Below are 25,959 nucleotides of genomic sequence, written 5' to 3' on the forward strand. Positions count from 1 at the left end.
GGAGATAATCACTGACTGAGTGATTGTGCGTATAACTTCTTGTAATGTATTTGTGACTAAAAGGTGTATTGTATTGCTAACTGGTATTCCTATGAAACCTGGTAAAGACATTAGTGTTTAATTTGGTCTTTGAGTGTTGTCTCATTATTTCTTATATCTGAACCATAGAGTAATCTGTTAAGGGTAGAAGGTTACATCTAATGCAACCACACCCAGATCATCATGTTGGTGAATCCCCACTCTCCTGGCAAAAGTCATGAAGTTCCTGAAGAGGAAAGAAGAACAGAGGAAGCATCTGGGACATCATTCATTTCAGGCGGATTGTCTGCGAGCATCTTATCAGACTCTGGTTCCCCTGAAAAGAGCCCCAGGTAAGTGTTGCTTCACACTTCTCCACCTTCTCAACCCTCTGTTATACCCTTATAGCACCCTCTTGGCCAAAATCCTGAAATAAAAGAAATCACAAAACAACCATTCTGTATCAACTTGATACAATAACACTTCCAATAATATATACAATACTCAACTATTTACCCTTGTGCTGTCCCATAGAGCTTGTCCTCATGCTTCTGGGCAGTGCTACCCCAGTGACTGCAACATAGCTGGAGGAAGGCAACTGTCTTTCACTAGGGGAGACTGCAGGTGGCTTTGCTGGATGCCCTTGAGCAGCTCTGGGCCTTGAGGGCCCAAATTCAGTCTGCACCACCTTGGTATGGATGGCAGCAGTCTGGGGGCTGCTGGCTGACAGGCAATAGCAGAGGCACTGGTGGAGTGGCAGCAGTCAGAGGACAAAGGCTGTCATCCTGAGAGGGCAGCAGGATCATACACCAAAGAGCCAGTGCCATTGTCCCAGGATGGTACCTCAGCGATCCTAGTAATCTGCTGCAGCACAGATTGCTGGACTGATGTGAGACCCTGTTTACCCCGTTGAGCACTGGAATCCACAGCCATGATGGCAACAGTCTGAGCCTGAATTGCAACAGAGATTTCATGGCCTCAATCTGAGCTTTCTCTGCAGCACTCAGACATTGGGTGGTTTCTGCTTGTGCTACATTGGAAGCTGAGACATTGGCCAACAGACACGCATCATGGTTGACACGACAAGGGCGCTCCTGGAGTTGGCCAACACTTCCACGCTAGAAAGGATGGGCTCCAAGCTCTGCTCAAAGCCCTGTGCCAAGTTGGAACCGCACTCCTCCATGCTCCTTGACAGTGGCAACAAGCTGTCTGGCAGGCCTGCCAATACACCAAGCATTTTGGTGTGCAAGTCCATCAGCATTCTCCTGTACACTGCACCATCAAAGTTCACATTCAGTCTTCTGCAGCAGCTTGCCTCTGGTGAGCTGGTATATGCAATATCCTTCCCCCTGGCCTGGCTGCAGTCTACTTGTGCCCTGCAACTCATCACGTGCAGATCCCACCTGTACACTACCTCCTCATGTGCATGCAGTGCCAGTATCTGAGCTGGTGGCTGCGAGTGCCAGATTAAGTGATCGTGTTTCTTCCTCAGAGGTGAGCTCATCTTCTGAACCTTCAGCCTCAGGCACCACTGGCTGGCCAGGCGGCAGTTCCTGGGTACCTGAAAACATAAATGCACAAGAGGAGTGTTGGGGTGAGGGAAGAGTGATGTTGGAAAGCAACAGGGACAGGGTTACACTATCTTCAGCTTGTACATCATATCAGATTGTGGGATGAGAATGAAGTGGGATTTGAAAAGGTGCATAAGACAGGAATATACTGTCATCCTGGTGACTTCAACAATGCTGATTCCACAGCCTCAGTGACAGCTATGCCAATAATGCTGAACACCTTCTCCTTCAAGGGGGCGAGGGCATGCAGCCGTGTCTGTCCCCTGCCAGTTCTTTGCTGTAGCCTCCTGTTATGTGTCACCTTGTCCTGCAAGAGAGAGGAAAAAGTCAGTGAGCGTGTTGCAACATGTCTGGGTGATTTGCCTGTCAGAGCTGAATTGCTGGATATGTGGAAGGTGTGACATATTGGTGTGCGGCTCGCAGCTGTGGTAAGTGTGTGAGGGCAAGTTAGAGCATCTGAACGTTAGGCATGTGTCCTGATTGCTAGAGATTGTTGTTGGGTGAGTGATGGGGGTGTGGTGCATTGAGCAATGTGTGAGGTTGGCGGTGTGGTGGGTAGGAGATGGCATTTGAAGATGCAATTACTGACCTTGACCACTCGTTTGAGATCATTGAACCTTTTCTGACACGTATCGAGGCCCTCAGGGATAGACTCATATCATTGATCTCCATGGCTATCTGCTCCCATTCCCTTCGCAGTAGTGTATGCTTGGCCCCCTGCGAAAAGATTACCTCTCTCCTTTCTATTTCCTGCACTAATGCCTCCAGTGCTGCATCTGAGAACCTGGAAGCCCTTTCCCTGTCTTGCTGCTTCACTGCTCTAGTTTCTTCCAAGTCAGAGACTGTTTTCCAGCAACTTCCAGCCCTTGCTGCAGCCAGAATACACCTCCCCTTTAAGAGGGACAGGCTAGCTTTGGTGCTAGCCTCGCATGACCCGGGCCCCCTGTCAAGCGTGCAGCCACTCAGCAATGCAGTTAGCATTGCATTACATGCCACTATCATGATGCGGCCTGCATCATTTTCATTGCATTACGATCCTCATGCCCACGAACAGGCCTTTTCGAATATTTCACCCACTATATCTACTTCAGATTACAAGTGGATCTAAGTTACCCCTCTGGATTATGCTAATACAAAATTAAATATTGGACAGCACAGAAACACTCCCGAATGCAAGACACTCAAATCACTTACACTCTTGACCAGCATCACTGTACCTGAGAATACTTAAGGCAGCCCTGAAACTTGTCATACAAACATGTTTTGAAATAATTAACTTTAATCTACACAACAAAAAGATTGCTCCAGTTAAAGCACTTGTTATTTATTTGGCAAATCTACAGCACAAACTGAATTGGGTATTAATAAGCCATTTTTGTGAGTTATTGCTTTGTGGCATAAGTATTAATTTCAGAATACCTAACTATCTTGTGCTAGTGAGGTTCTTGGAAACAGGAATCCTTCTGAGAGATAGAGACATAAAATTGCTGACCTTTCTATAATGACACCATTAATTGTCCAGCCTGACATTCTTGCGGAAGGGGGGATGTTATATTGTTATATTATCCAAAATGACTTAGGAACTCCATTGTTCAAGCATGTGTGTGTCTGTATATATCTCTCCGCAACCTGTGTACTGAAACACACATTTTATCATGCCGCCACAAATGGAGAGATGTGAGAAAACATGAGCCAGCTCCAGTATCTGTGTCCAAAGTGTGATTATTTAAGAAGCAATACATACAACACTGCCAGTACAGCACACCAACTCATTTCAGACAGAGATGACGACAACCAAATCCACGAGATGGAGGCATAACACCAGAACGATATCTTGAATGAAGTGTTCAGAATTAAAAGTTTAATTGTAAAAGCTGATGGTAAATTTTCTTCAGTTTAGCCAAAAGCAAAGAAAAAATTAATGTTTGGAAAAGTTATGTTAATAGTAAAAAGGCATTGCTATTTTTATAAAGAAAGAGGGATGTTATATTATTATCCAAAATTACTTAGGAACTACATTGTTCAAGTCTATGTATATATATCTCCACAATGCTACATCACTCACGACTGCACTACAACCTGTTTTTTTTTTATTCATTCATGGAATATGGGCATTGCTGGCCAGGCCAGCATTTATTGCCCATCCCTAATTGCCCTTGAGTAGGTGGTGGTGAGCTGCCTTTTTGAACCGCTGTAGTCCATGTAGGGTAGTTACAACCATAGTTCTGTTAGGAAGAGAGTTCCAGGATTTTGACCCAGTGATAGGGAAGGAACGGCGATATATTTCCAAGTCAGGATGGTGTGTGGCTTGGAGGGGAACTTGCAGGTGATGGTGTTCCCATGCATCTGCTGCCCTTGCCCTTCCTGGTGGTAGAGGTCGCAGGTTTGGAAGGTACTGCCTGAGTAGCCTTGGTGCGTTGCTGCAGTGCATCTTGTGGATGGTACACACTGCTGCCACTGTGTGTCAGTGGTGGAGGGAGTGAATGTTTGTGGATTGGGTGCCAATCAAGTGGGCTGCTTTGTCCTGGATGGTGTCGGCCTTCTTGAGTGTTGTTGGAGCTGCACCCATCCAGGCAAATGGAGAGTATTTCATCACACTCCTGACTTGTGCCGTGTAGATGATGGACAGGCTTTGGGGAGTCAGAAGGTGAGTTACTCCCCACAGAATTCCTAACCTCTGACCTGCTCTTGTAGCCACGGTATTTATATGGCTACTCCAGTTCTGTTTCTGGTCAACGGTAGCCTTCAGGATGTTGATAGTGGGGAATTCAGTGATGGTAATGCTGTTGAATGTCAGCAGGAGATGGTTAGATTCTCTCTTGTTGGAGATGGTTATTGCCTGGCACTTGTGTGGCGTGAATGTTACTTGCCACTTATCAGCCCAAGCCTGGATGTTCTCCAGGACTTGTTGCATTTCTACACAGACTGCTTCAGTATCTGAGGAATCGCAAATGGTGCTGAACTTGTGCAATCATCAGTGAACATCCCCACTTCTGATCTTATGATTGAAGGAAGGTCATTGATGAAGCAGTTGAAGATGGTTGGGCCTAGGACAATACCTTGAGGAACTCCTGCAGTGATATCCTGGAGCTGAGATGATTGACCTCCAACAACCACAACTATCTTCCTTTGCACTAGGTATGACTCCAACCAAATATACAAACATAGGGACATACGAATTAGGAGCAGGAGTAGGCCACTTGGCCCTTCGAGCCTGCTCCACCATTCAATAGGTTCATGGCTGAACTGATTACTCCACATTTCCACCTACCCCCAATAACCTTCCACCCCCTTGCTTATCAAGAATCTATCTACCTCTGCCTTACAAATATTCAAAGACTCTGCTTCCACCGCCTTTTGAGGAAGATAATTCCAAAGACTCATGACCCTCAGAGAGAAAATTTCTCCTCATCTCTGTCTTGAATGGGCGACCCCTTATTTTTAAACATTGACCCTGAGTAGACGAGAGTTTTTCCCGATTCCCATTAACTCCAGTTTTGCTAGGGCTCTTTGATGTCATACTTGGTCAAATCCTGCCTTGATGTCAAGTGCAGTCACTCTCACCTCACCTCTTGAGTTCAGCTTTTTTGTCCTTGTTTGAACCAAGGCTGTAATGAGGTCAGGAGCTGAGTGGCCCTGGCGGAACCCAAACTGAGCGTCAATGAGAGGTTATTACTAAGCAAGTGCCGCTTGATAGCTCTGTCAATGACACCTTCCATGTGTACTGAAAGACACATTGGCCGGGATTTTGTCTCATGGGTTTGCTTGCCACGTTCCCGTACGGCAACATGCCTGCTCACCGCTGGGTTAATTGCGGCGGCAGTGGGAAGAGGCCCTTAATTGGATATTAATTGCCCACTTAAGGGCCTTAATTGGCAACGGGACGGGAAGGCCGTTCACAGGCCTTCCTGCCCCAGACTTAATTCGGGTGGAGGCAGAAAGGTGGCACGGTCCCCCATCCCCACCATCCCACCCAATTATATGCTCTCCCTGACTCCAAACGCAACGCGGGGGCGAGCATAAAATTCCCCCCATTGTATCATTTTGCCACAAATGGAGAGATGTGAGAAAATATGATGCAAGCTCCAGTGATTATTTAAGAAGCTCTGGGAACCACAATAAATAATGGAATGAATAATGTTTGATCAGATACTGAGATCCTTATTAAATGATGCTAAATCACTCTCTTGTAGCAGATTTTACAACTAAAAATACCTGCAAACTAGCAACCTCACCACGGCAGCCTAGGAACAGGAAAGCTATTGTCATGCTAGACCCCCACCTGCCAAGAATGAGGCATATTAATTTTGCCATATGAACATTGATTTAAAAACTGTTGCTGAAGTGAAGAATGGACTTGTTTAAAAAAAATCACCAGGCCCTTGGCTGGAAAGACATTTGCATATCAACAACAGTGCTTGTGGAGACAAAGGGGTTAATTCCCGTATCCAATTTAACCCACAATGGACTTTGAGCATCAGGTATTGCGTGTAAGAAGAGACATTCCAGGGTCGGCTAAGACCAGAGAATCCAAAAACAGAAGTGGTCAGACCAGCTAGTCCCATGACTAGCCTGTTTGACAAACTGTTTTTTCTGAATTGTACAAACAGTTTGAACTCAGAGACAGCAGAATACTCCAGGACTGAAACAGATCTCTCCTGTCTGCTCCTATCTCGATCTCACAAGCCTCTGAATCCACTGAAGACACATGAACCCCAAGAAAGAAAAGTCTCCTACAGCAAACAAGGTTTAAGAAGAAAAGCAAGATCTACCTACAATCAAGGACTCTAAAGTGAGCTCGAAGAACTGTAACAACAACTCTTCAGATATTGCCTCATATTTTTCCACTTTATTTTCCTTCTGCTCTTTTCTGTCTCTATTTGCATGCGTATATCATGTATGCATGCTAACGTGGGTGCGTCGTGTATCCGTAGGCGTTAAGCGAATTAGAGTTTAAGTTCAAGTTTAATAAAATTCAACCTTTCTTCTTTAAACCTAAGACAACCTGTTTGTGCTGGTTTATTTGCCTTATAATTGGCAAGCGGTGAACAGGGATTCACCAAGGGGGGAGCTTAAACATGGTGTGTTAAAAATTAAACCCTGTTATGGTAAGATCAGGTGAAGGCTGAGAGGGAACCCTAGACTCCTTTTCACCTTGTCATAACGCTACTCTCATTCACGAATAGTTCCTGTATCATGTGTAGCCTGTGATTATGCATTGCATGCTTTTCCCTCACTGTCACTAGAAAGGTGCAAACTGACAGATGTCTCACAACTGGAATGTAACATGTGCATCCAAAGTTAATCTGCACTCCAGAAGTTAGTTTTGAAGGAACTATCTGTTTCAAACATCTCTAACAACAAAAATTTTAAGGAGAACTTTAGTGATGGCTAAACCACATTAAATTGCAAATTGAGGAACAGGAATACGGAGGATCATTTAACAGACATTTATTTGCCAGACAAAGGCAGCTAGTAAGCAAGACAAAAAATGGATTGCTATGGAATCAGCAGAATTGACTGGCACTGTCTTGAGATAAGACCCCATTAAACATCAACAAGTGACATACATTATGAACCCCACTAAATTTTGAACTAACCATCAACAACAAGGGGAATACGCACGCCTGAAGGAACCAATCATTGAGATGTTCATGTGAAATCCACATCTGATCCTGTCACTGAGAAACTTCCCCGGCAGTGGGACCGCATCAGGGAGCTGTCCCAACGTGGCTTCCCATTATTTCCCAGCCCTCTGAGCCTCCCGCCTGCCATCACAGGGGCTGGAAAACCCTGCCCCTGATGTCTAATGATTCAACAGACTTCAGGTGATCACTGGTTTTGCATCGTTACTTGAACACGCCTGGACAGGTCCAATTGTGAGCTTTTATTTAATCTGTGTCTTAGTGGTTAAATAGATCACCGTTAAAGATTGTGGGCTGAAGTTTCGGCCCCCCCAACACCACCCTGCCCCAAAGGTGGGAACAGAGGTGGGAGGGGCCCGAAAATAGTGGCACCGGCCAGGGTGTCAGTTTCAGGACACTGTTCACAGGACCAACAATGTTAAACGGGGGGAGGACAGGGCAGGAATCAATGATTTGGATGTGATGACCAAATGTAAAGTTTCCAAGTTTGCTGATGACATAAAACTGGGTGGGAATGTGAGTTGTGAGAAGGATGCAAAGCGGCTTCAAGGGGATTTAGAGAGGCTAAGTGAGTGGGCAAGAGCATGGCAGATGGAATATAATGTTGAAAAATGTGAAGTTATCTACTTTGGTAGGAAAAACAGAAATACAGAGCATTTCTTAAATGGTGAGAAATTGGGAAGCGTTGATGTCCAAAGGGACCTGGGTGTCCTTGTTCATCAGTCACTGAAAGCTAACATGCAGGTGCAGCAAGCAATTAGGAAGGCAAATGGTATGATGGTCTTTATTGTAAGAGGATTTGAGTACAGGAGTAAAGAAGTCTCGCTGCAATTATATAGAGCCTTGGTGAGACAGTACCTGGAGTATTTGTACAGTTTTGGTCTCCTTACCTAAGGAAAGATATACTTGCCATAGAGGGAGTACCACGAACATTCACCAGACTGATCTCTGGGATGGCGGGATTGTCCTATGAGGAGAGATTGAGGAGACTGGGCCTGTATTCTCAAGAGTTTAGAAGAATGAAAGGTGATCTCATTGAAACATACAAAATTCTTACAGGGCTTGACTGGGTAGATGCAGAAAGGATGTTTCCTCTGGCTGAGGGGGTCTAGAACCAGGGGACAAAGCCTCAGAATAAGAGGTAGGCCATTTAGGACTGAGATGAGGAGAAATATTTTACTCAGAGAGTGGTAAATCTTTGGAATTCTCTACCCCAGAGGGCGGTGGAGACTTAGTCATTGAGTATATTCAAGATAGAGATTGACAGATTTCTAGATATTAAAGATATCAAGGGATATGTGGATAGTGTGGGAAAATGGCATTGAGGGGAGATCAGCCATGATCTGGTTGAATGGCGGAGCAGGCTCGAGTGGCCAGATAGCCTACTTTTACTCCTATTTCCTATGTTCCTATGATCTCGCTCTCCTCCCTACTGAGGCCAATTAAAGTAGTTTAAAAGCTTGTTAAGAGCTTGTTGGAATTTTCAAGATTTTGCTAATCTTCCAAAATATGTGTTACTTCTATATGATTTTCCTACCTTCTAATTCCTTAACAAACTGTCGTGGGAATTATTATTCTCAAAAGAAAAATATTAATTTGTCAACTTTCTGAACTTTAATCAAAATGGTTGTGTAACTGTGTCTGCCTCACAGAATGGTCAATCAGTGAATTATAGTTCTATCATAAGATAACTATGAAACCATCTGGCCTACTTAAAATGGCCACAAATACGGCCCGTAGGAACAAGATAAAAATACGTACAAAATCAAATCCCTGTGCAGTGATACTCTGATATGATTCATCAACACTTGTCCTCTTCCTTACCACAGAGTACATTTAAGAATAACATATTTAAATATAGCACTTGAAAAGCTAGCTAGGAAAAGCCACTGCCAAACACAAAACAGCAGACAGCCCTCCAGCAGTAGCTGGCCTATAATAACTTCAGCAAGCTCAGATGCACCTAGAATGAGATGCACTACCAATTTCTGATCTGGTCAATGGAAGCACGCTGGGATGAATAAGTACTGCCCTGGGAACACCTGTTATCTGAGGGATTCCAGTGCAACCACAGACCTGAAATGACAGATTATTACAAGAGGAAAAGTAACTAATGAAATCAACACTAAGATTTTTTTTGCTTGGGAAAGCACTTTCCCTAGGCTTTCTTTATCATTTAATAATACATGCACATTTATAGAGCTCCTGTGCTTAATAATATTTAATTTGCTCTACTGATTCCTACTCAGTTAATAGAAAAAGTATCCACAGATTTCTGTTGCTCTCAAAATAAGCAGTGCGTTAGTACATGTTAATGCATGCTTACATGTTTAACTGACAATTATGCTGTGTTGAACTAATAGAGGCTCATTCTTTGGGATGTTCATGCTAGTTATCAGATCCCTCACTCAGTCATTTCTGATAACACAAACAGTTAAATGCAATATTAATCATGTAGGAAAACACTTCACAATTTGAAGTGTGTTTAAAAAATTTAGAAAACAGATACCTGAAATGTTGCACACAAAGCTTGTTGATTTGGTAAGAAGCTAGGAGATAGACTTTATTTTTACAGCTAATTTCCACTTCCCTCAAGATGCTAAACTTGATGGAGTGTAATTATACAGGCTCCAGCAGACCTCTGTTATCTTATCAAATAGCCATTGAGCACAGAGTAGGCTATGATTGGCATCCAGAAATTCAACCATAGAAGCATCAATGGCAGAGTTTGAATAGCGATCAGATGTGAGAATTCCTGAAGGACTTTTTCCCTTTCCTAGGGTTGGATGGTGATGCCAGCTATAGTCCCTCTATTGCTGTCCCAATTAAGATCGGCTAACTCAGTTTAAGTATAGGCAACAAATGCTGGCCTAGCCAGCATGCTCACATAACATGAACAAATATAAAAAAAAGTAGAGCACAGAGACTGAAGCTGGAACCTACATGACGTCGTACCGCATTGGCTGATGTAATTATTCCAAGTAATTGCGGAAGCTACAAGTGAGTTTTTTGGCAGATTGGGAATCTGTTTCTGTACCTATTCAGTAGTTAATTGCATTATTTACATCCAATATAAGGCTGACAGTATGCCAAGCACTTTATCACTGCATAAAACTATCACATATCATATTTTGCATTATTAACCGCCTACTATTCCATGGTAAAGACTCCTTACCATGTTTGTACAAAGAGCTGTAAGCAAGAAGGTGAGGTGATGAATTTACCATGCCAGAGATCTTGTCTGGTTGTACTTCTTTGTTATTGCTTTAAGAAGGGATCAGGATATGAAAACTGTATTTCCTGCTCCTGTCCTAGTTTTATTTATACCCTTTTGCTCTACCTCCCAGTTTGTGCACTATGATCAAGAGGCATTGTTTCCCCAGGTCTCTGTAACCAGCTGCTAAAATGGATATTGCTGAGTTCACATCCAATCCCTCTTCCTGTTGGTGTGTGTGTGATTCCCTTAAATTATGGCACATCTGAAGTAAGGAACATACAGATCCAGGGGTTACAATACTATGACACACCATATGAGAACGGCATCCATGACAACACCCAGCTCTACCTCACCATTGCCTATCTCAACCCTTTCACTGTCTTTGATTTGTCACACTGCTTGTCTGGCACCAAACACTGGACGAGCAGAGCTTTCCTCCAATTAAATATTATAAAGACCAATGCTCTTATCTTCAGTCCATGCCACAAACTCCATCCTTTTCTTTGGCCACTGTCTGAGGCTGAATTAATCTTGCCATCCTATTTGACCCTGAGCTGAACTTCTGACTCCATTTCCACTCCATCAACAAGACCTCTGTAACATTTCGCTATCTCAGTCACTGTTTCAGCTCATCTGATGTTGAAACCCTCATCCATGCCCTCGTTCCCTCGAGACTAATTTAATGCCTTCCCGGCTGGTCTGCCACCTTGCACCCTTCATAAACCTGAGCTCATCTAAAATCTACTGCACGTATCCACTCACACCAAACCCCATTCAACAATGACCACCACGTTTGCTGACCTACCTTGGTCCCCAGTCTGGCAACATCTTGATCTTAGAATTTTCATCCTTATTTTCAAGTCCCTCCATGACCTTGCCTCTCCTTATCACTGTGATCTCCCCCACCCCTACAACCCTCGAGATCTCTGCATTCCTCCAATTCTGGCCACTTGGGCATCCTCGATTTTCTTTGCTCTGCTGTAGCTGGCTTCAGCTACCGAGACCCTAAGCTTTGAAAGTCCCTCCCAAAACCTCCCTGCCTCTCTTAACTCTCTCCACCTTTAAGACGTTGCTTAAAATTTATCTCTTTGACCAGGCTTCGGGCCACCTGTCCTAATATCTCTTTTTGTGTCTCATGTCAAATTTGTTCGATGATGCTGTCTGGAGTGCCTTGGGATGTTTTACTACGTTAAAGCCTAAATACAAGTTGTTGCTGTTGCTTGCATTAACATTTTTTATATCACACTGCTAATCCTGTCTGACTAACAAACAATGTAAAACCATTTCACATGGAAAGTGAACCATCAAAAATGGTATGCTTTCTCTGGAAGATTTTTTTTGCTGTAAAATATTCATACACCTAGATCCACCTAAAAAGTTATTGACATAAACAGCCTCCAGTGCTGAAATTATTAAAGCATTTGCCTATACCCTTGCACTATATCACATATCAGAGATTAAAGATATTTTATACAACCTATGAGTATGTATTTTAATAGACATCTTAAGCTTTGCCCCAACTCTACTAAGTAGTAAAGCTTGCATTAATGGTAAAACACTGTTGTTGATGTTTAATAAACATAAATTCTCTTCACAACTCTTCCACTAAATTCAAATTATTACTTTTTACTTAATTTATATAATTGCTGGATTATGTAGAATTCCCATTTAAGTGTAAAACTGCACTGCCATTATACAGGCAATTCACAAGACAGCTGCATTATCACCATATCAACAGGCTGGTTCTCTCGTACAAAGCCCCTTTTATCTTTTTGCTGAAGATATGTTGTTAAAATGTCAACATTGACACTCCACATATAAATGTACCTACATAAAATCTTTCTCCAAATTTAATGACTTTCATCGAGTGGTAAATCAAATTAAGTTCAGTGCACCTCTGTAAATATCCCCATTTCCAGAGGTAGATCTCACAAAACTGTAGTAAATTGAAGCCATCAATTAATTACTTCAAGTATTATTGATGCAGATCTCCCCATAGCCAGTTTTCTTTGATGTCCTATTTATACAATCATCAAATGACAAAGCCTACTTAGAGCAGCTAGGGGGTGGAGGTTGTCGGGGAGGGGGGGTGGTGCAGGGGGGGAGCAGAGAGAAAGAGAGGGAACAAGAGAGAGCAATGAAGATGCTCCTTTGTCAGCTTGAACTTTACCGTATAATCTAATTGTCAGCAATTATCTTCATCGTATGTAACATTTTCAGTATTCTACATGGATACAAGCCAGAATTTCTGATATAAATGTTATTTATAGATTTCAGCAGATTCAAACTCATTTGTTTTCTGCTGTGTTTATATTAATACATTTGCAATGTTATTTCTACACACTTTATATTAGCAGTGTAGTCTCAGTGTTTTTTTTAGGTCAGGTATTCAGCATGAGCCGACATGGTTCAGACACAGCAGTTCATCTACTTAACTGTGTAGCGCTAGCCTTCTGCATCAGCTCTGTGATTTTAATCTCTCCATCTGAATCCTTTGAGCTGCACCTGACTAATTACATCCTGGATTCGGCAGTTTTATGCTCTGGATCTAATTCCAGTGGGGGCTCAGCTTACGACTGCCTGAGTTTGATTCATTTACTGTCCTGCAAAATCACACAACATCACCCTTGGGATTCTGCTTTTTAAACCACCGCTGTGTTAATCCAGCAATTATCAGAGATTTGAATAATTAATCATTACTGGCTCCTTCATCCAACAAAATTACACAGTATGAAGCAACATTTAAAGGGAATTTTTCATAATAAAGCATCAATCACTCAAAAGAAAATTTGGAAAAAAAATATTCAATTGCAAGGTTAAAAATGGAACAATTTTTAGAAGAATGACCTGGAATAGAATCAACAATTTTAGCTGCAAATGGTTTGTCAGCTTTCACACATTGCACTGATTATTACCTTTTGTAGTTAATTATGTTCAGGTTTTGGCAGATTCAGCTTTTTGGGAACAAAATAATGAATTCAGTTTCTCATAAGCAAATGTGGTTTTGCATGAAATGCCTGTTTACTCCAAGAACAGCAAACGCTGGCTTTTACTTATCAAAATGGAAATTATACACAGGAGAAGCAACACATCTCTATAGGCCACACTAAAGATGATTTAAGTCCTGCATTCAATTTGGATACAGTGCAAACATTAAGTTTCAATCCTCTATTTTATATGAAAATTTAATTACAAAATCAAATTTTTGTTAAACTGTATTTTCTTAATTTTCAAAATTGAGCAATGTTTGCTGTGAACCTGCGATACAGCTAAGACTCTAATGATTGTCATTCAGGCTGTGTTGTCCTGTAGAGATGAACTTTACTAGCTCTCTCACCCAGCCAATAGATGGAGTGCTTCATAGTAACTAAATGCTCAGTCTCATTATGGTGGGGAAAGAGGAAATTCTGGCTGAAGTCAGTCCAGCTCTTATAGAAGTAAACAGCTTGACAGCTCTTGTGCAGAGGCCTGTGTCTAATCTCACAGCTAACAGATGTGTTGAATGATGAGACTCTTAAGAGGAGAAACAGGGCTTACAATTTAGAAATCTGATCACTATTATATGCAAATAATTAGTGTCATTTTCATTATTCTATCTTGACAGAAACCATATTCTTACTACAAGTCACTTCTAGCCATAATCTGTAAAAAAACCCACCAAATTCATGACCAGGGATCATCAGTTCACGCAAAACCATTTTGCATCAAGTTAATTTACAATAGCAACAAACTGACTATCAAATTGCTCTCACTTTGCCAAAGCAAGAAAGAAGTCTAAGAACAAAGAACAGTACAGCACAGGAACAGGCCATTCGGCCCTTCAAGCCTGCGCCGATCTTGATGCCTGCCTAAACTAAAATGTTCTGCACTTCCGGGGACCATATCCCTCTATTCCCATCCTATTCATGTATTTGTCAAGATGCCTCTTAAACGTTGCTATTGTATCTGCTTCCACCACCTCCCCCGGTAGCAAGTTCCAGGCACTCACCACCCTCTGTGTGAAGAACTTGCCTCGCACATCTCCTCTAAACTTTGCCCCTCACACCTTAAACCGATGCCCCCCAATAACTGACTCTTCCACCCTGGGAAAAAGCTTTTGACTATCCACTCTGTCCATGCCGCTCATAACTTTGTAAACCTCTATCATGTCGCCCCTCCACCTCCGTCGTTCCAGTGAAAACAATCCGAGTTTATCCAACCTCTCCTCATAGCTAATGCCCTCCAGACCAGGCAACATCCTGGTAAACCTCTTCTGTACCCTCTCCAAAGCCTCCACGTCCTTCTGGTAGTGTGGCGACCAGAATTGCACGCAATATTCTAAGTGTGGCCTAACTAAAGTTCTAACTAAAATAACATTAAATTGAATTTAAAGCCCTTTTGACAATAGAACTGTTTCACAGACTGAAAACAAAAATAAGATCTGTCTCTGGTTATAAAGTTAATTTTGTCACAGCAGCAGCTTTGTCTCTTGCTGCGACCAACACTACTACTCTGCTTAAGACAGTAAGACAAATGGTCACAATGGCCAATGTCTCTCTGATGCTTGCACCCAAGTTGCCATTCTTCATGTGAGAGCCTGTACAGGCACATGTCCAGAGCTTACTCAACTGTGGGGATCATTACAGCTTGGTTCAATTATGTCTTTGCATTCAATACCATGATCACACTACTACTGCATTTACCTTACAACACTGTTGCTGACAGCAGTCCTGACTTCTGCTGCAACTCTTAAGGTAAATGACTTGGTGCTATTGCCTCTGGGAACTTGATTCCTCCTCATAGTCCAATGGCAGCAGAACCAGACGGACAGCAAATTAAAATGGTTCAGCAATGCTAATTGGTATTTGACTGACAGCTATTTAATCAGCTTCCTCGAGTTGTTGAGAGAAAATTAATGTTAGAATTGTAAGCTTGCAGTTGTTTTCATACTACCTACCCCAGATGCTCTGAAACCTAGTCCATAGCATTAATAGGGCAGACTGCACGGTACTGGAAACAAAAAAAAAACAGAACTGTGTGTGCTTGATCAGGTTCTGTATCATCTAAATGTGACATAACCGCCAAATACAGGATTCTTAGCTCAGATTTACAGAACAAAATATTGACAAATGGGGGACAATTTTCATCTCATGGCCGCCTCTTTTGCCTGGAGGCCACAGAATGGTCGCAAGACAAAAGTTGGAAAAAGGAAAGTTACCGTCAAGTTTCCATGCGAGGTCTGGCTGTGGTGATTTACAAGGGGGCCTTGATTTAGGTGGCCAGTTGCCCTGCCAGAAATAGGCTTCAAGCATAATGTTAAATCAGGGTCCTATGACTTATTTAGGATATTAGTGCAATTTGGACTTCCACTAGACTGACCTGTGCAAGCCTACTTCGAAAACATGAGGGTAACTTTAAAGAAAACTACTTTTGTTGGGCCAAGAGGAGCACGAATGATTCACAAATTATGCCCTACCTGCTACCGGTCAACTCCACAGCCACACCAGTATCGCCTGTCCCTTGCTTTAAGATCTCCCTGCCAGTTCACCTCCGTGGAGAAATTGCTGGATTTTCTACTCGACTCTCCATCCCTGAATCAGCTCCAGGAGCTTGATATGGTTTTATTTAAATGAGGTCCGATCACAAAAATTGATCAGACCTCCTGCAGGCGATGGGAATGCTTCACCGAAGTGTTCGAAGTGTACTTGAAATGATAAATCATCCCCCTAATGTTTTATACATCATAGTGCTTTCCAAAACCTCCAATAAATAGATGCAGCAATCACAGATTTCAACTCTGATACATAAATATGAAGTTAGCAGTTATTAGATGAAATACTGTAAGTCATACTAAAATAATGATCATAGATTTATCTAAAAGCTCATGAATTTAAAGTAACAATTATGTTCCCGGTATTTCTCAGTGCAAAATCCAGCCTGAGGCAATAGCAGATATTGAAGTGGAAATTGAGTCACATGAAGCAGTTATTTTAGTAGTTGACAAAATGGTCTTAATCAGTCTGCTCAAATATAAACTGCCATAAAATATTATTTTATATTTTTGGCCTTCTGTATGCTTCTTCCAGCAACTTATTTAAGCCATTTCTATGTACACACATTGAATATTCTCATCAGGGACCTATGAAATAATTGTTAACAGAACAACAGTGTGGCACCTTCCTAAATGGAATTGGATATATACTTGAAAAGGAAAATTTTGCCAGGCTATTGGGAAAGAGTAGGCGGTGAGGCTATCTCAATAGTGTTTTTAAAGAGCTGGCACAAGCACGATGGGCTGAATGGGCTGCTTCGGTGCTGTACAACTCCACGATAACAACACGGTTTAAAAGTGGTAGCAAGGTGGTACAGATACTGAAGCATCAATGTGCTGTCAGAAAATGTGATGGAACAGGCACACATTTATAATTGTCCTCACGTTTGAGTTTATGATCTCAGTTCTCATACGATGAGGTGGTTGGCAGTGGACAGATCACATGCTATACAATTATAGGCCGGAATTTTATGGGGTGGTGGCAGGGCCGAGGGGCGTAAAATTGAGTGGGAGGCAGGGGGGACGTGGTCATTCCCGACCACCCTCCAACCCCTGCTGCAATTTAGCTGAGGCGGCAGCACAAAATGGCCTGCCCAGGCCAATCAAGGCCCTTATCTAACCAATTAACTGGCACTTAAGGGCCTCCTGCTGCCATGACGGGTATTTTACCCATGGCGGCCAGATGGAAAGGCCTCTAGAACCCGCCTGGTAAAATCAGGTGGCCTACTTGCAGGCTGAGTGGAGTCCTCCTGATCGAGCACCCTGTGCCTCACGGAGGGCCACCCACTAAGTTCCAACTGCCCCCAACGCACAACGCACAACATTCCCCACCTCCCACCCCCCCCGACCCCCCCACCGCTACTAACTGACTGCCCTTGCCTCGCCGAGGCCCGGTCGATTTTTTGGGGCCTTGCCTGGGACACTTACTGTAGTTCTGGGGCCATCCTTCCTCTTGCTCTGGTGGCTGGTTTAGTCCCAGCAATGGTTAGCACTCCCTGGTGGCGCAGCTTGATATGGTTTTATTTAAATGAGGCCCGATCACAAAAATTGATCAGACCTCCTGCAGGCGATGGGAATGCTTCACCGAAGTGTTCGAAGTGTACTTGAAATGATAAATCATCCCCCTAATGTTTTATACATCATCTAAAAACTGCCTGTCCACTGATTGGCGGCAGCTCCATCAGGCGGGATTTCCTGCCTCATGAGGTGGAAGCCCCACCCAAGACAAATTAAGGGTCTGGGGAGCAAAAAATCTCGGCCTGGTTTCCCAGGCCCAGTGGAGGTGGGCTCGCTACCAACTTTTTGGCCGGTGGGCGGGGCCTCATACCAACGTAAAATTCTGGCCTTAGGGAGAGAAGGATAAGCAAATGAAACTTGCTGCAGGATCTCTGAAGCACCTTAGAGCTTTCAAATCATGAATAGTATGAGCAGCCACTTGGGAAAAGGTCACCTGGTGGCCTTTTCAGTTGGGGAATGGTGCACAGTGTTTGACCAATAGCAAGGGAAATAACACATAGAAATCATTGCTGAAAAACAGAAAGCTATGTTTCTTTGATAATTCAGTGTGTACATGCACCATCTATTATTGCAGGCCTCAACAGTCCCAGGTTTAATTGCTGATATGTGCTGAACCACCTCAGAATACTCATTGAAAGTATCATCTCCTGATAAATGCCTCAGTCTGGAAGTTCCATGGGGCCTCTTGGGATTGGGTGCTTAATTTATAGGCTTGAAGGAAAACACACATACCCCTCTCTAACAAGATGTACTGAACTGATGTCCTTTCCACACCTCATATGCACAATAACATCAATGAATCAGTTTATTTTTCATCAGTTCAAAGTATACTCTAACCAAAATAATTTGACCTGCTAGATTCATCTTTACCTCTTGTTTTATCCACAAATATTAATGATCCAATGCATAGCTTACCTGCTCGAGTTTCCAATGGAATTCAGCTGGATGAAAAGTATCAACTTGGTCGAGATCTCGACGGAGCAAAAACACAAGCCGGCAGTTGTGGACATACAGTGCGTAATGGTGACGATTCATCTCTAAAGGCAAAAATTAAATTAGTCAGTAGGAATCCTGCACTGTTCAAGTTATCATCTAACATTTTAGAGTGACCAATAGAGATTGGCACCCTTACTAGAACATTCTTTAGGATGTGTTGATCAAAAAGACCCATGAGAACCTGCAGGGGGAAATTCTGTGGCAAAATATAGAATCAACTCCAATAAATGAGTAAACATTTTTTATATCAGCTGGAAAGGATTCGAGAATAAACCTTTCCTTATCTGAAGGACATGGGAGAAGGAGATGTTATTAGAATGCATTATAGTTGGGAAAGTAGACTGTTTAAAACAGAATAGTGATTCATAGAAAAAAAAATACAAAATGAACCAGATCACCATGACTTGAATTGTGAAAACTTCCTGGTTTGTTTGGGCTATGATAAATGACAAGGCAGATAAGGCATTTCAGTTTAGGAAATTAAAATGTTGCCTGCTTATTAAATACAATTATAGGTCAATGGGTTGATAAGAAAATTGGAAAAGATGGAAAACATTAACATTTTGTGGAGATATCTTTCAGTTGTACCTTTTCTGTGGGCTTAGAGCTGTCAAGATTATATATATGATAATGTAGTCAGCATTATTTATTGTCACTGTATCAGCAGGTATTTGCATCAAACACACAATATAACAACGGCTGTTACATTCAAATTAATCTTTGGTGCATCTAATCACCGTCAGCTACTGACTTGCAAACATTTCAACAGAATTGTGCTGTTGTGCTGCCCACCTTATGAGAAAATAAACTATGCAGATAGTGGTGGCTACTGACAACCATTTCTTTCAAAGTCTGAAGCTTTAGCATAGCTTAAGGATATATTTAGTCTGCACACATACAATCAGCCTGTATGCCCAAGATACACTTTTAAGAAAGAAAAATGGGTAGCTGTCGAGGGGAGATAGTGGAAGTTATGTACTGGTGGAATAGAGGGGAAAGAAATGAAGCAGGTATGAATGGGTGGAATGTGCCATCTGTTATGGGAAAGATTGGAGTTTGAGTGTAAAAGCAGTTTATTCAACAATGCTGATAAAGAGTCCCACCAGAAGCATTCATCTATTGTGCTCTCTCGATGCCGACTGACCTGCTGTGTATTTATAGCATTTTATGCTTTTAAATTTAGACTGACAGGGTTTATGATTTCTATTTTTAATCTATAGAAAGAAGCTGCTTAATCCAGCATGTCTCCATCACCTGAATCAGTATTAGCATTTAACTTAGCCCGAAAATGGGGCTGATTTACTGCAATAAAGATTCAGAACTCAAAATGCTGGAGTTTATATCAGTAAAGAAACAAATTGCAAACAAATTCAGGATCCATCTGATCTCCAGTTGACTCTATAAATGAAGCTTAACATTGGCTTACACAATCACGAGACAAGTCATCCAACAGCTGGCTACACAAATTGCTTGAATCACATAGTGCACCTGTTTTATCTGAATTGCAGAGAATGGTCTCCTTTTCTGCTCTCAGCCCTGGACTGGGTCCGTGCCTCATCCATGTTGTGATGGTAAATTGATCAGAGATATTTTTGGGCATCACCCCATCTGGAATCTTCGCAGCATGCTTGCCGTCAAACTTGAAAATCAAATCACTATCATGCCCGTTATCCATCAGAAGACTAGAGGTCCAGTTCGATAAACCAGAGGGTGCTGGGAGCAAGTCAACGCTGTCTGAAGAGGCGCCTGAAAATTGAATAATATTAAGAAAAGGGATTTTAATAATAAGCCAATTTGAAGTTGAGGACTTTACCTTCAAGAAGTTCAAGCTAAATGACTGAGATTCTAGAAAACTGCAGGAGCCAGCTGGTAGATTAATGAATATAAAATAACATATGACACATAATTATGTAATTGAAACAGCATATTAGTGCATGGAGCAAAATGTTCCAGTGCAGAAAATTATTAGTAATTTATTATGCTTTTGTCCCATATTTATACAACTTTCCTGGGAGTCCGATGTGAAAAGTTGCATTCACCATTGAAATTGCGCTGAATGTTTTTGGGACTTGTTTGTCATCAATGGGAGGGGAATGCTAACACTGCTGATCACATGAGTGAAATAAGTAGCTGACGCACACTTGAGCTGTGCATATCAATCATTTGTGAGAACATTAGCTTGCGAGAGTCTCATGTTACGAAGAAAACACAGTGGATGCTAAAATCAAGGCAGAGACTTCAACTTAAGTATAATTTTTGGGGGAGCTAGCATTAGTGCTTGTTAGGCAAAATAGTCATACACCAACAGTTACATAATTAAGAAAATAATAATAAAACCCAAAATATAAAGGATAAATAGATATATCTCAATATTTTACCTCACTTGCAGGCTTGAATGTGTCCACTATTTTATGTCACTAGACTGTGGCATATCACCAATCCTTGAGGAGATGTTATTTTATTTACCTCCACTCACCAAATTTTGGTTCATTTGCCTCCCTGATCTCCCAACATTTGTGCCACAAGTGCCAGACAATGATGATCTCCAACAAGAGAGAATCTAACCATCTCCCCTTGACATTCAATGGCATTGCCATCGCTGAATTCCCCACTATCAACATCCTGGGGTTACCATTGACCAGAAACTGAACTGGAGCAGCCGCATAAATGCTATGGCTACAAAAGGAGGTCAGAGACTGGAAATTGTGTGGTGAGTAACTTGCCTCCTGACTCCACAAAGCCTGTCCACCATCGACAAGGCATAATTCAGGTGGGTGATGGAATACTCTCCACTTGCCTGGATGAGTGCTGCTCCAACAACACTCATGTAGCTCAACACCATCCAGGACAAAGCAGCACACTTGATCGGCACCCCATCTACCACCTTAAACATTCACTCCCTCCACCACCGACGCACAGTCCCATATACAAGATTCACCGCAGCAACACACCACTCTTCCTTCGACAACACTTTCCAAACCCGCGAACTCTTCCACGAAGAAGGACAAGAACAGACACATAGGAACACCACCATATGCAAGTTCTCTTCCAAGTCTCACACAACCTGATCTGGAAATATATTGTTCTTCCTTCACTATCGCTGGTCAAAATTCTGGAACTCCCTCCCTTACAGCACTGTGGATGGATCTACCCCAGATGGACTGCAAGAAGGCAGATCATGACCACCTTCTCAACGGCAATTAGGTATGGACAACAAATGCTGGCCTTGCCAGCACCGCCCAGATCCCTTGAAAGAATAAAAAAAGGCCAACCCTACCCTATAATACACAGATGTTGGCATTACCTTGTCTTCCCACCAGCCCTTTTACTTATGTTAGCCTACATAACAGCCAGAATTTTGCAATAAGTGGTGAAGCAACGACACTCACCACTGACCTTGAACAAAGCTGCCCACAAAGATCTAACACAATCCCTGTGGTGTTGATTTACCCTTTTCTGATATCATAGAACATAGAACATTACAGCGCAGTACAGGCCCTTCGGCCCTCGATGTTGTGCCGACCTGTGAAACCATCTGACCTAAACTATTCCATTTTCATCCATATGTCTATCCAATGACCACTTAAATGCCCTTAAAGTTGGCGAGTCTACTACTGTTGCAGGCAGGGCGTTCCACGCCCCTACTACTCTCTGAGTAAAGAAACTACCTCTGACATCTGTCCTATATCTATCACCCCTCAACTTAAAGCTATGTCCCCTCGTGTTTGCCATCACCATCCGAGGAAAAGGACTCTTACTATCCACCCTATCTAACCCTCTGATTATCTTATATGTCTCTATTAAGTCACCTCTCCTCCTCCTTCTCTCTAACGAAAACAACCTCAAATCCCTCAGCCTTTCCTCGTAAGACCTTCCCTCCATACCAGGCAACATCCTAGTAAATCTCCTCTGCACCTTTTCCAAAGCTTCCACATCCTTCCTATAATGCGGTGACCAGAACTGCACGCAATACTCCAGGTGCGGCCGCACCAGAGTTTTGTACAGCTGCAGCATGACCTCGTGGCTCCGAAACTCGATCCCCCTACTAATAAAAGCTAACACACCATATGCCTTCTTAACAGCCCTATTAACCTGGGTGGCAACTTTCAGGGCTTTATGTACCTGGACACCAAGATCTCTCTGCTCATCTACACTACCAAGAATCTTACCATTAGCCCAGTACTCTGCATTCCTGTTACTCCTTCCAAAGTGAATCACCTCACACTTTTCCGCATTGAACTCCATTTGCCATCTCTCAGCCCAGCTCTCCAGCCTATCTATGTCCCTCTGTACCCTACAACATCCTTCGGCACTATCCACAACTCCACCGACCTTCGTGTCATCCGCAAATTTACTAACCCACCCTTCTACACCCTCATCCAGGTCATTTATAAAAATGACAAACAGCAGTGGCCCCAAAACAGATCCTTGCGGTACACCACTAGTAACTAAACTCCAGGATGAACATTTGCCATCAACCACCACCCTCTGTCTTCTTTCAGCTAGCCAATTTCTGATCCAAAGCACTAAATCACCTTCAATCCCATACTTCCGTATTTTCTGCAATAGCCTACCATGAGGAACCTTATCAAACGCCTTACTGAAATCCATATACACCACATCCACGGCTTTACCCTCATCCACCTGTTTGGTCACCTTCTCAAAAAACTCAATAAGATTTGTGAGGCACGACCTACCCTTCACAAAACCGTGCTGACTATCGCTAATGAACTTATTCATTAGTCAGTTTAACTCTAAGCCAAGTGGATGTCCAAGTGTCTAGTGACTGTGATGTCATCAAGCAGGATAAGCAGCAAATCACATTGAAGTATTCTCACAGACAGCAAACCAGGAAGTAAAAGGTACTAATTATCCTTCACATACAGACAGCAAAATAAATGATTGGAACATACATATGGAATTAAGGTAAAAGCTGAAATATCATTCTTTCAAAAGAAAAGTGATTTTTTTATTGTAATGGAGAAATTTGACATTCCACAAATATAAAATTAGTTTTTCAGAGCCAGCGAAGCTGTTCAGCAGCAATTATGAACTTAATGCACTATTAAAAATCCAGTTACACCTTATTCAACAAGATGTAACTTTTCAAAGGATTTTACAGCAAAACTAATAGCATAAAAGGGGAAGTTCTCTCAGTTCAATGATTTCTAATCAAATGCAATTTGGGCGGTACTTCAACAGGGCACTCTATTGAGGAGCATAGACATACTGACAGCAACTTCTGGATTTCAGCGTTAAACTGTGCAAGTGCAGACTCCAGAAGTTGCTGTCAGTTTCAGAGGAGTAATGATGGCGAATGCTGACAGTTTAGCTGTCATTACTGCTGCAAAATCTGAGCCATTAACTCTGATACTCTCTCCACAGATGCTACCTGACCTAGAGTGTTTCCAGCATTTTCTGTTTTTATTCCAGATTTCCAAATTCTGCAGTATTTTGCTTCTAAATTTTCAACGTTTTTCAGATTGGGATGGGGATGAAACTTGGGGATTAAGAGAAAAAACATAAAAATTACCATTCCTGAAATGATTAAAAGGATAGGTGTCTGCAACATGCCATATGCTTCTGTGCCATCACAGCTCATGCCTGAGACCTTTTTATATGTAAATAGGTGCAGGAACAATATGCTTGTGCAGTCTGCTTTCTTTGTACCAATGTGTTTCAGAAACATTCCTGACATTCTTCTATTGTAAGAACTCCAATGTAACTTGCACAGGGGCATGCTGACTAATCCTCTTCCATGTCAATTCAAATTTACAGCAGGCTAGCACTAATGGTAATCAATTGTAATCTGCATCAATAGCCACCTTCTTAGACAGGATCAACGGCAATAAATGCCACAAGCATGGGGCACAGCAGCAAAGCAGTCCAGGAGCCTACTAGCTGGGCAACAGATGGAAAGATAAAAGTTGTAGTGTAGGCATTGATAAGATGCTGGGCAGATCGCCATTAGCCTACAACATGGTTAATAAGCAGTAAAAGTTATCGGTATGCCAAGTTAGTCCAGCTGTAGCTGTTCCTGTGTTCTCAGCACTGTGCACCATTTACATTGCCTGTGGGTTCAACAGCTATGTCCTATGTCCAAAAAAGCCCCTTTACTTTATACCATTGTTGCATGCGGTTTGAATCTGGACTTCAAAATAGTTATGCAACAACATCATACATTACTGCCCACAATTCTTTAACTGGAGCATTGAGATAAGGAGCAAATCTATCTATTCAAATCTATCTGTTTTGAAATTTATATATTTACTGCAGATAGAGGCAAAAAGGAATCATGCAATTTATCAGAAAGGATAGTTTAAAGGCTGATTTATTAAATGAATAAAAAGGAGATATTAACTGACACAAAACAGCTACAATTCTTGATCATAATTTGTACTAAACCCAATGTCGAGTCTGTTACCAGTTATCATATCTGGGATTATCAACCTATTCAATTACTGAGATTCTACATTGTTTTTCTTTGTGAAATATTAATACTTTTTCCTCGAGGCAGGTTTGCAGGTAAGCTACTTCTCAAAAATATTAATCACAATATTCAGAAGTTTCTATGTCCAATTTGGATTTCTGCAAATGCCTCAAAGGAAGAAAGGTGAGCATTTTGGGTGGGGCTGATTTTGGTGCTGCACAGCAATGCGGCAGGTGGAGACTGGGCATTTTCAGCAGCCACCTGGTGGACTCTAAGTGGGACCTGATTGATTTTGGTTCCACATTATAATATGGCCAGCGAGGTGCTGATGGGAAATGTGCTCCCCAACAGGCAGCTCACTGATCTGGAGGCAGGAAATCGGGTGGGGTAGCTGAATGTGAAAGACCTGCAACAGCACCTTATAGGGAAGGGAACAAAAAGAAACAGTACTTCAGAGCAGCAGGCAACATGATTGTAGAATCTACAGCAGCAACTAAGTTAAATTTAAATGCCTTTAGGTTTCAAAATCTGCAATCAACTACTATAAAGTCCTCTCCCAAAACGCTATCCAGCCTTCCAAGTGTAGCTTAAAATCCCTTATAGTTTAACTGGAAATGACTGCCTCCCAACTTGTACCATCTATATTTGTGGGCAGGAGCATAACATGGCAGTAGTTGGGCAGACTAGGAGGCATTGGAGGTCCGAACTTGATCACTGTGACTCAAATTTACATATATGTACAAGCCTCCTGTCTTTTCAGATGGGAGCTCTGACCACCAGGATAGAGGGCCAGATGAAAATCAGGACATAAGGCAACTTAGGTATGGTGGTGCTTCCACCATTCAAGTAATTTTGGCCTTACTATTGCCCTATTTGTAAGCACAAACCTAGGAGTTGGAGCATGAAAATTGGCCTCAATATTTTTACAGTATCAAATTTTTTTAATAAAAGAGTGGGAAACAACCAAGATAACTTGCTTCATAAGAGCAGAGTTTCAAAGCATTGCTAATTGAACTAATGTCCAGGGTGCAACT

General features: G+C 42.2%; 1 protein-coding gene across 1 annotated transcript in view; it reads right to left on the reverse strand.

Annotated features, from left to right (window-relative positions):
* clstn2a (calsyntenin 2a) overlaps positions 1–25,959 on the reverse strand; it is a 540,968-nt gene that overhangs the window by 71,143 nt on the left and 443,866 nt on the right. Inside the window, exons 8-9 of the mRNA XM_068041418.1 lie at positions 19,984–20,241; positions 18,415–18,536 (exon numbers count right to left, since the gene is read on the reverse strand). Of these exons, the coding sequence (XP_067897519.1) occupies positions 18,415–18,536; positions 19,984–20,241 (380 nt within the window). The remainder of the gene's footprint in view (positions 1–18,414; positions 18,537–19,983; positions 20,242–25,959) is intronic.

This window comes from Heterodontus francisci, chromosome 11 (genome assembly GCF_036365525.1).
Source record: "Heterodontus francisci isolate sHetFra1 chromosome 11, sHetFra1.hap1, whole genome shotgun sequence".
In the NCBI taxonomy this organism is placed as follows: domain Eukaryota; kingdom Metazoa; phylum Chordata; class Chondrichthyes; order Heterodontiformes; family Heterodontidae; genus Heterodontus; species Heterodontus francisci.